The sequence below is a fragment of the Rhinolophus ferrumequinum genome, chromosome 7 (genome assembly GCF_004115265.2).
Source record: "Rhinolophus ferrumequinum isolate MPI-CBG mRhiFer1 chromosome 7, mRhiFer1_v1.p, whole genome shotgun sequence".
Classification (NCBI taxonomy): domain Eukaryota; kingdom Metazoa; phylum Chordata; class Mammalia; order Chiroptera; family Rhinolophidae; genus Rhinolophus; species Rhinolophus ferrumequinum.
In genome coordinates, this window is record NC_046290.1 from 78,704,499 (window position 1) to 78,716,608 (window position 12,110).

At 37.3% G+C, this 12,110-nt stretch overlaps 1 protein-coding gene across 2 annotated transcripts in view; it reads left to right on the plus strand.

Annotated features, from left to right (window-relative positions):
• LVRN (laeverin) overlaps positions 1–9,597 on the plus strand; it is a 55,407-nt gene extending 45,810 nt beyond the window's left edge. The window contains exons 19-20 of one of the 2 annotated variants that reach the window (XM_033110728.1): positions 3,505–3,580; positions 7,209–9,596. In XM_033110728.1, coding sequence (XP_032966619.1) covers positions 3,505–3,580; positions 7,209–7,349 — 217 coding nt within the window. In that variant the 3' untranslated portion in view covers positions 7,350–9,596. Of the gene's footprint in view, positions 1–3,504; positions 3,581–7,208 lie in introns of both variants that reach the window. The other variant, XM_033110727.1, reaches the window with a different exon arrangement.
• Positions 9,598–12,110: the final 2,513 nt, after the last annotated feature.

Consider the following 12,110-nt stretch of genomic DNA (forward strand, 5'->3'; position numbering starts at 1 on the left):
GGATTTACTGAATTTACTGAAATGTAACTCTTCACTTGCAAGTTGGTACTGAAATTAGTGTTTCTCCGGTGTGTTCCAGTGAGCATTATGCATGGAAAATGTTGATAAACTCTCTGTCAACAAGGAAGGCGGTAGCCCAGTCAGTTTGGAAACTGTCAGCTTTAATCTCCACTTCTGCAAATTCACAGTATATGTTACCATCATAAAGGCTCCAAGAAGGCCTGTAGAAGGAAATCTAGAGATTTCCACATACTTTGCCTAGCATCTTACAGATGTAATCCTGCTATGTACTGTCTATGCTAATATAAACAAAGTGTTATTTTGCCAGTAGATCAGTTGTACCAGGAGAAAGACAGATAAGAAAGTAAGTTCTCCAATCCACTTTTCTAGAATTGTAGCTAGAACAACATCTATTTATTGTTTGCCTATCAATATTTAGGCCTTGGTTTCTTTGTCTATAAAATGAAAGGCATGTATTTGATCGATTCTAAGGTTCTTTCTAATAATAACCTGTTTTGGTTTTTCTATGCCAAGGCATGGTTAGTTCAAGCTGCTGTTAGGCATATAAAGTGATTGGGGTGTAGTACCTGGTACATGCTATAGAGGAAAGGTGGAGAGGGCTTTGGGGATTCAAAGGGAAGTAAGGGATTGAGTGAGATTTGAACAGGCAGGGTTGGCAAAAGTCACCTTCCATGTGGAAGGACTGGAAGACCGAGTGGGTACTCGTCGCCATCGCTGTCTAGAGCTTAGGGCACTGGGAAGGTGGAGATAGGACTGGTCACGTGTTAGAGCTGAGTACACTGCCAATAGCGTTTCTGGAGCATCTGCTCCCCTCAACCAGGACTAGAATTCTTCTCAGGAAGCCTAATCTGAATATGTGTTTTAGAATATTTGGTTGAATAAAACACCTTCGGGTTGGTCCTGCCCCTTCACTCCCAATGTGCAGGCCCTGCACTGGCTGCTGTAGGGCAATTTGTGCAGGACCAAAGATGATCTTTTGAATATTGATCCAAATGAAGGAACTTCCACTGACCATAAGGATATCTTTCAGGTTACAGGAAAATCAATATACTAGTATACATGCGTATACTGTGTTTCCCCGACGGTAAGACCTAGCCGGACAATCAGCTCTAAATGCATCTTTTGAGCAAAAATTAATATATTATATAATATATTATATTATACAATATAAGACCGGGTCTTATATCATGTTATGTTATGTTATATTGTATTATACCTGGTGTTGTGTTATAATAAAATAAGACCGGGTCTTTTATTAATTTTTGCTCCAAAAGACGCATTAGAGCTGATTGTCTAGCTAGGTTTATTTTTGGGGAAACACGGTATCAGCTATAGATAGATTCTATGGAAGAATGTATGAGTAGAGATGGAGCAATAGGATTTTTGTGACTTGTTATTGGCTCTTGTCTTTATGTTAATTAGAATGTATTTGATTACTGGTGGGATAAACTGTCTGTATTGTAAATATTTTTGTTCAGTAATATTTCGAAGAGATTGTTTTCTCAACAAGAGTGACTGAAAAAAATCTCTCATCTTGTAGTTTATGAGAATAGGAAGGAATGAAGTATGCCAGGTATTCTGATAGGTGCTTTAACATACATCATCTCATTCAATCTCAGAACAATGCTTCTAACAATGTGTTATTCCCTACTTTTACAAATTATAAGTTGCCCAAGGTAATGTCAAACTGAGCCCTGCCTCTTGGGGTAAACTTTTTTCCTGGATCTGTTAGAAAATCACCCATGTAGCACCCGAGGTAGTTTTTCCACTCTTTTAAATGAAGGTTGGAACTCAGTTTCTTGGCAAATTTTGCTGTTTCTTGAATCATCTCACAGACTTTCTATACCTGGTCAACAAAACTGGAGCACTATGAAATATTTCCACTTTTCCCATAGAATCACGTTTGCCTGCCTGAGTTATATGGAGACTATCTCTTGTCCTCCATTTTGCTCACGTGGACACAGTTTATGTTATAGCTGGGAACTTAAGAACAAAAGCGCTGTTTTTTCCTTAACTTTGTATCTCATGCCAATGTTAACTTTTGAAATTTTGAATTTAACTCTTTAAATTTTGAACTTAACTTTTTAAATTTTGAATTTAACTCTTTTAATTTCACTTATACATTTCTGAAGTAATCCATTGTGTGTATTAACTATCAAGGCTGTTCAACCATTTCTTGTTCAGTTCATTATATTAACCCTATTTTAATTTTCTTTCTTTTTTAATGCATCAGTCTTTATTTACATTTTTAACCACAACACCACTTTGGGTAGGTATGTATCTGCTCTTTCTCTATATCAATACTTCATGGCTTTTTTAAAGGTGATTCTCATTGGGTGTTCAAGGACATTAAACTAAAGAGGAAGTTTCAATGACCATACCTTTTGGAGGGAGCGTAAGTAGAGCCAGGTACTTCACCTTGTGTGATCACCAACATTTGGAGAATCTCAGAAAATATGGATCCTCCCTCCAAAAAGTATACACAAATATAGCATTTAAAATAAGCTTTTAGGGCCTTTTAGTCAGAGTTTCTGAAATTAATTCCATATTAACTACTATTTTTTTAAGGGGTGCATATTTACTTACACTCTTATAAATTTTCTTAATTTGAGGTATGTGACATCTATTCTAACCACCTCATTTAAAAAGATAAAAACAGTTTTCATTGTTATTGTTTTTAAGAAGAGCTTTTTTCACTTAAGTAAACTTTAAAAGCTATGTGTTAACAAATTAGTATTTAACTCTAAATATTTTTTAGTGCTAATAGAATTTTCTATATAATAGATTTTCCATTAAAAGATGAAGGTAAACTAGTTCATACATGTTTTTCTTAGATTTGGGAGATAGGAATTAAAAGGGGCTGTATACTTAGCATTTATCTGGCATATAATATATAACGTATTTTGCCTTGTATAATATGCACCCACATTTTTGGCCCAAACTTTCAGGGGAGAAAAAACTTTCATTTTAATTTTTTTAATTCAAATGTTTATTTAGGTACTTGTTTTTTGTATTTATAAAAGAATTATATTTTGAATTTATAAAGGAATTTTAGCATTTATTTTTTAGCATATTATGGTACGAGAAATTTTATGTAACAAATAATTACAAAACACAAGAACAGATACAAGGTACAAGAAATTTTATGTACTGGTAACAAACGTACACTATTTACACAAATTCGTCCTTTGCAAATTCGTCCTCAGTTCAACAAAACTGATTATAGTATTCCAGGGTATTATTTTGCATATGGATATTATTATTGATTTCTAGAGTTACACTTTTAACTCATAAGCACCAAAACGAGAATTAAAAACATTTATATAGATACAGAATGAATACTACCCACGTATAATGTGCATCCTTATTTTTTTCTTACCAATTTGGGCAAAACAGTGCGTATTACACCAGTACAGGGCAAAATACGGTACTTTATCTTGCAAAACATTTTCCAACCCTGATTAGCATCTTGTTGCTTTGTAGGTATGGACCACAATCATTGGTGATTCTCATGTATATAATAGGGAGAACTGTAAGTACAGATTCACAGATCATGGAGGTAAGTACTTTAGACATTGTGAATTATAATAATAATTTGGAAGCCACTTTTTATGTAATTTGGAGTTGCTAAAATTAAAAAATAATATGCTTATCTGAATTACTACATTCTGTGCTCCCACTGGTGCTACTATAACTGCATGAAGTGTTTTCTAATTCTATCTTGCTTCTGAAATAGAGACTGTCCTTGTTTATGGAATGTTGGGCTTCATCCTTTCTTGTCTGAATTACTGCAGTAGACTCTGGCCCCGGCTCTCTGCCCCAGGCTGGATTTGCCTCCATCCTTTCTTCACATTGCTGCCAGCCACTGCCCTACTCCCAAAGCTCCAGTAACTTATCATAGTTTTTAGGAAATTTAAAAATCTTTTCCTTAGCCCACGAAGCCCTGCATAATCTGTCCCCTGCCTTACTTTCTAGCTTCATTTTTGCCTACCTCATCACCGAGTATCAGAGAGCAAGAGAGACAGACACCCCCAAACATTTTTCCTCTAGTTGTACTCTACCACTTACAGATTTTCTGAAGTTATCATGCTGTTTTACATTTTCTAGATTTCAGAAAAACTCTACCTTGTATCTAGGGTGCCCTCTCTACCCGCCCTTGGCTAGATAATTCCTAATCGTCCTGTAAGTCCCTGATCTAACAATCTATTCTAGGATTTTTTATGAATTGATTTATACCCTCTCCTCCTCCATGTTCCCAAATCATCCTATGAATAACTTTATCATAGCCCTTACCACATTATACTATAATCAGTGTGTAAATATGTCTACCCCATGAAGCTAAAATGAGCTCCCTGAGGAATGAGACCATATTTTATTAATGTCTGTATTCTAGAACTTAACAAGGGGGCTTGTTATTACTAGTTTCTGCTTTCCTCTGGGCTGACTTTCTTCTTAGTCAGGTTTTTCTCCACGTGGAGGCAATCATAGCCCCAGGCTTATGCGATCCTTAGCCCCCTCATTTGTAGAAGAAGGAATCCTTTCTCACCCAGTTTCAAGTTCCAGCCCTGGAGGAAGGACTGCTTTTGGTCCTACTTGGGTCACATGTATGAATCACTGTGTCCAGGGGGAATGAAATACTCTGATTGGCCTAACCTGAGTCATGCACCCACATTTGGAGCCAGCTCCACCCAAACCACACGCACTGGGGTAGTTCTGGAAAGAAAAAGGGATCTTATAACCACGAGGTAAATTGAGGAGCAAAAGCAAATGTCTACAAAAAAGTCTCTCTCTCTCTCTCTCACACACACACACACACACACACACACACACACAAACACACAAGAGTAAAATGTAAATATAATCTCTACACACCCAGTAGCATGGGTAAAATTAGAAAGATTTACAATACCAAACCTTGGCAACAATGTAAAGCAACTAGAACTCCTCTTAGCCTACCAATGGAAATGTCACACGGTACAACTACTTTGGAAAACAGTCAGAATTTTAAAATATTAATTAGACACATATGCCCAACCGTTTCCACTTTTAGGTTTTTAGTCAAGAGAAATGAAAACCTATGTCTACAAAAAGGCTTGTACATAAATGTTCATTGCAGTTTTATTCATATAAGCCCCAAACTGGAAACCATCTAAATATCCATCAATAGGTGAATGGACAAGGAAAGTATAATATATCCACACAATTAAATACTATCCCACAATAAAAAAAAAAAGGGGACAAGTTTGTGTAGCAACATAGATGACTCTCAAGATGATTATGCTGAGTAAAAGAAACCAGACACTTTGTAGGAAACGCAAACTAATCTTTAGTGACAAAGGCAAATCAGTAGTTGCCTTGGACAGAGGGAGGGAGGCCCACAGAAGGGCTTGGGTCATGGAAACTCGTGTGGGTGATGGAAATGAACTGTATCCTGATTGTGGCTATGGTTTTACAGGTGTATACAATGATCGAAACTCAACTTGTGCACTTTATGTGGCTATAGTTTATTGTACATAAATTTCATCTCAATAAAATTGATGACAATTTTTTTAAAAATACACAAGTACAAATTAACCACAGCCTGAAACCATATTAATAAAAAGAGAAAGGGCTTGTGTAAATAGAAAGGAAAATCAATTCCTCTGTCCCAGCAAGTAAACAAATAAATGCGTAGGTCATACAGGCCTGAAATTTGATCTTAAACGAAAAGAAGATAAGCAGTTTCCTAGTTGTTATTATGAGCGAGGGGAAGAATTGGTAATTCCTGAAGGGTTATCTTTGTTTGGGTTTGACCTGCCTGAGGCTGAGCTGTCTGGACCTGATTGATTAGGGATTCCCTGGACAAGAAAGTAAAGGGCACACCCAGCAATGCTGGAACGAAAGCTCCTAGAATCAAGACTGAGTTTGTGTTGTATCTTCTAAAATGCATCCGCTCATCTTTGATCTACAGAACCCAGTAAAATTTTGTTGTTGTTGATGTTTAATGAATGAATGAAGGTTGTATAAATGTAGCAGTCCTCAAAGTTCCAAAACTCTGTAGTCACTGATACTTTATTTAAAAAAAAAATGCAAAAGTGGATTTAGCAGTGATTATGTTTTTGCAATTTTGAAAACAACTAAATTAGCTGTTATGAATATCCTTGTCAAAAACCTACTAATGCCCAACAGTCCTACTATAATGTAGTTCACATGATAATGCAGAACATAATGACTAAAAAGAAAATGAAAAGAAAGCACAGTTTCTATATACTCTTTGCTTCTCTTGCTCTCATCTTTATACTCCATCCTGCTGGAGCCTGACCTCCCTCTCAGGCACACAGGAAGCCCCACCTACAATCCCGTAGATCCTGACTCCCCTCCCACTGAATGCAGGTGCACAATCCTATGGGGCTGTGGGCATTTGGCTCCCACTGCCTGGCAGGTGTGGGCAGGTGTGGGAGCGGGTGGGAGGTTTGTTTCTGGTTCCTTCACCTACTTTTTCCTAGAACCTGCCTTTTCTTTTACATTGTATTAGCCTTGATAGCCCTATTACTACTCAATTTCAAGTGTCTTAGGGTTTAAGACGACATTTTGTGAGCTGGTATGCAAATATTGTCATCTCACATGTTGAGCTCTAATTCATTGATGGAGAAACAGACTTTTGGGGTATAACTAAATAGTCGGTGGGGGTCTGGTTTGTATGTAACATTGCAGCATATGGTCTCATAACTGAATACTTGACTTCATTCAATGAAGGAATTTAGCCAGTGGACAAATCGATAAAGGATAACATTTGTAAAGACATAGATGTTATGTGTCAGTTTTGAGTTTTGAAGTTGCAAAGTTTGTTTGAGATAAAAGATCTCATTGTATCTCTGTCCACAAATCTTGTGTAATATCCAGTATGCATTCAGTAAATCTTTATTGAGCACCTACTATGTGCTTGGGGAATAGAGCAGTGAATAAAGTAGATGAAGTTCCTACATCATGGATCTTCTAGTCTGCATCTGATTCTTCAGATGTAGGTGGTCTTCATATTTTTCTCCATCATATTCTCCCCAGGGACACACAATCTAGGGGTACACATTTCTACCCATTCCAGCTGTCATTGGCCATTTGTAAAATCATGTTGCGACTTAGCATGAGCTCGGTCTTATTTTGTCTAAATGAGAAGATAGATTGCCCTGATCATCTCTTTGTCCTTTCAGCTGCAGCAGTTTTTCAGTGCCATGTTGGAGGAACACCAGAGGCTTACAATTCAAGCCAAATTACAGACAGTGAAGAACGAAAATCTGAAAAACAGAAACCGAAATGCCAGGATAGCTGCATGGCTATGGAAAAACACATAATTTTGTGTCCACTTTCTGTACTACCTTTGCATATTAGAATGTAGTTTGCTCACAGTTTTGTCTTCCAATATGTTGTGAGTCTAGAAAACCACATGTTTTGTTATTTGTATTTCAGTCACATTTACTACTCAGAGTCCTGCTCTTCCCATGTTGTCACATTGGCACTGACGTTCAGTGATTGCTGAGGATTTTGCCAACACTGCTGTATTTCTGCGGAAGATTTCACTTCAAGTTGGGCTATAAAACCATAGAATTTACTTTAAATGCCTTGTAGAAACAAATTTACCTTAGAAAGTCTTGTTTATTCTATTGTGAAGGTCAGTGGGATATTAAATCATTGGCTAAATGAGCACATTCTTTTCTGAGGGAAATACAGATTTGCAATACTCTAGGGTTTATTAGTTCAATATTTAAAAGCATAATGAGCAAATAAAACAACAGTGTAAAGAAACAGAGACCAGAAAAATAATATTCGTAGGAGTCCTTAAGCTGCCTTTAGGCTCACCGTTGTGGAGGACAGAATGGAGAGGGAGGTCCTGCCCTGAACCAGACTGTGTGAATTTACCTGTGGGACGGACACTCTTTCAGCCAAAGTTTATGAGCAGAAATAATGATGTCAACGGACAACAGCAATTATGAGCTAATCTTCAGCACAAAGGGAGATCGTCAAATAAAGAGAAATGGAACTACAAGGCTAACCCGAGCACAACCTTTACAGCTTTGCACTCGGGGTTAAGTTTGAAATATGGTTTCATTTGGCCAAATTTAACCTACTTGTAGTTTGGACAACTTGAAACACTTTCATCGGTCACAAAGTATGGAATTAGCTTAGTTTCCTTACACCTGATTAAATCAGGACAGCTAAGACGAATCATCCTACTCTAGAGTTTGTGTATATATGATTTCATTGTTAATTTTGATTTTGTTTTTGTAGACTGGGAGTAAAACTATAGATCTCCTATCTACCTCAGAGTGATATTGTAAAGATTAAAGAATATGTCAATTAAAAGTCTTTAAAATATGTTATATAAGCTCAAAGCAATGTGATCTAAGGTTTTCATCTCTATTTCTTGCAAAAGTTACCATAGCCACAAATTAAAATGCAAAACAAAAGTTCACTCTCATGTTTGCTTCATAAGAGATGCTCCCTGAGTGGGCCTGGGAGGCTGAGACTTGGGCCTGAGGACAAAACAAGGCACAGTCTACTCAGACTTGACCATGGGTCATAGGTCAGAAAGGAGTTTCTTTAAATTGAGACATTTTAAATTTAAGCAATGAATGTCTCCATGTCTTCAAATTGTTACATATGCGATCTCGTCCTGTGCTTTCTTAAACATTCTTTCTATATTTCCCATAGTTCCTCTGATTATCAATCTCATCTTGGCATAACCACGTCACATGGACTCTCAATGGCTTCTCTCTGCATCTCCTTCCTCTCACTTCCACCTCCTCTCTTTCTCCCTCGGGCACCCCTGTCTTCCGTTCCCATTTCCAGTGATCTCTGCCCAGTGGTCCACATACTCTGTCCTCGGTCTTCCTACCCTACAGTGTTCTTGTTCCTCCAAGGGCAGTGAGAGGCTGACAGGTGGGGCCCGAGTGGGCTCTGGAGCCTGTTCCCGCGTGATGCCAGGCACTGCCTGATCCTACCAAGAAGCACACAGGCAGAGTTCTCCAGACCATCTATTGAAAATTAAAGTCCCCTTATATCTTAGCTTCTGTAGTAAGTAAACAGTACTGAAAGTGTATCCAAAATGAGATGCTCAAATACTTGGTTAATAGTCCTCCCTCTAAATATGAAGAAGAATGTTGAATAATGTAAAGTTTTTCTGACTTGGATGTAGCCAGTTACTCCAGATAAGCATACATTTTATTGTACCTTATACTTAGTATAAAAAGAATTATTGACTGAGTATTGTGATAGCAATAAGTTGGAATGATACGAAGGCAGATTTGTCTAAATGGTATAAACACTTTATTAACTAATAAACCAGCTTATTATCTATTAGCACTGAAGTATAAAACAATTTCTCTGACACATGTAGTTTACTTTATACTGTTCGTCCTAAGAAGAGTTAACAAGATGTACAGTGTATTCATGATTTCTTTCAATTTGGTAATTAGAAATTAGTATTTTCCTTGCAATTTTATGCTTCTTTCCCGGTCAAACCCATCAGTGACATTCCACTACTGATTTTAACTGAAAGAATAAATGCCTTGAAGATTCTTGAAGATTTTGAACATTCAAAATCCTCTGTAATTTAGAGCCATGGGCCAATTTGTCTCTACAGGAGTTTATTCTGAGAAACAAACGAAGAAGCAAAATAAGATGAGATTTAAAAGGGAGCTCTACTAGTTTACTTTTCCTGTTTGTCCCAATAAATGCAGACTTTTTTTTCCCATGCAAACTAAGCAGGCTTAATATGTCCAAAGCAAAGTCTTAAGGGGGGCTTACAATAAATATAACTGCCTCCCGTACACACAAAGAATTATGTAGCATAAACAATAGCGTTTGAAAACACACATCATTGCCTCCAGCTCAATCTTCTCTCTAATTCAGCAACATTCAGCAAAGATGTTCTTTACAATATACATATTTAGCAGTTATTTGGACTCTTCCCTTCATTTCATAAACAAGTCAGTCCCAATTGTGGGGCAAAGCAAGACAGGTTTCTACACCAGTGGGAACCAAGGGGGAGCTGTGGTGGCCCATATCCTGGAATGGAGTGTAAGACCTTGAGTGGTGTGAAGAGGGAGTCCATACAATGGGAGCAGCTTGGCACAGGCTATCAGAGCCCAAGAAGAGTGAATCAAACGACCAAACTTCCAGGGAGGGGCCTTATGACATGGAGAGTCGGAGCCAAACAGGGTACGGAGGACATCTATGCAGGGGGTCCACGAGCATGGGTTGTCAAAGCCCAAACAGGGTAATAATGGGGAGTCCAAGTCCTAGTGGGTGAAGAGGAGGTCCAGACCAGGGGTGGGGTGACCAGCATGAAGTATCAGAATAGTCTGCGGAGGGCATCCCCGTGGGGTGGGGGAGAGGCAGAAATAGGAGCTTGGCTACTACAGGGGTATGGAGCAATACGAAAATATATAGATAATAATAGAATCCAGATTTCTCACTGTTGGAGAAGGGAGTTGCAGATATTCAAAAGGGAAAAACTAGGATGAACCTTTTGTTGTAAAAATTGAAATTGGAGGTATCGATGTAAACGGTTCTCACAGTTCTCAATACATGGATAGATTTATACATATAGATGTAAATGTGTTTGTAGACATCTTGCTCTTTGTCTCTCTTGCTCACTCTATATCTATCTGTATCTGTATCTGTATCTATATCATCTATATCTGTATATATTACAGATATGGATATGAATGCAGATGCAGACCCTAGGTTTCAGCTGAGAGGGTCTGGAAGCGGTGATGTGCTAATAATGAACACAGCTAGTGTCCAGATCCTGCTTTCTAAAAGCCATGCGCTGCTAAAAGAACCAGGGCTCCTTGGAGAAATGGCTGACTTCAGGGCTGGGCCAGGAAGGGGACAGTTTGAAGTGGAACATCTTTTTGTACCAAAAAGACAAGGAATTGTTCAAACAATGATGGGGGACATATCACAGAGTACAAAAGCCAGTTTGAAGGGATCTCCATTAAGCAAATCTGGGGAAATTTGAGCATCATAACATATAAAGACAGTAATGGAATAAAATAGGGGTTCATGAATCTGCTTATATGTCTAAATAATGAAGAAATTGACATTCTGATGAGGAAAAGGAGATCAACATACCTGCAAAGTAACTTCCCTCAAAATACTGATAAATCCCAAAAGGAAAGTGAGTCATTTACAGTGGAAAAGCCTGGCAGACATCACCTTAACCAATAGATAAATGTGAACTTCATCACAGTGGGATAAATAAAAAATTTTGTTCCATTTAATAAGATGAAATGACAAAAATACAAAATCACTTTTGTTATGTTCCTGAAAAATTTGCATCAGATGAATCTAATGAGGAAACATCAGAAAAACTCAAACTGAGGTTCATGCCACAAAATACTCTTCAAAAGTGTCAATGTCATGAAAGTCAAGGAATGATGGAGAATTGTTTTACACTGAAGGAGATTAAAGATACATGACAAAGTACAACATGTGGTCTGAGCAGAATCCTTTTGCTGTAAAGGACACTATTGGGACAATTGGAATCATTTGAATGGAGCCTGAGGATTAGATACTAGAAATATATCAGGGTTAATTTTCCAACTTTGATGGTTGTGTTGTGGTATTTATGTAGAAAAAAATCCCTGGTTATAGGAAATATACATCAAGGGGAGAATGGGGCATCAGGTGACAGCTTGCTGTTAATGATTCACGAAAAAATATTTTTACTGTAATTCTAAGTAATCTATAAATTTGTGATCAAATAATTTTAAAAATAAGTAAAGTAGTTATTTTTTATTAGAACAGCGATGCATTTTTCTTTCAAACCATTTTTTCTTTCAACCTTGGTAATGGCCATAGTTGCAGTCCTGAAGTTATCTATTAAACATTTCAATAAGCACAAAGTGAAAATACAAGTTGTCCCAAAAGAGTTAATTTCTTCTTTTAGCCAATATGTTCCATCTTAAAACAAAGGGAATAAAAAAATTAAAAGTTTATTACTCAAAATAACAAAACTATATAAATATAAAATATAATCTCATTCATTTATTGTAGCTTTTACTTCCCTTCCCTTGCCTTTGAAGTCAAATTCATAAAATCCTTTTTGA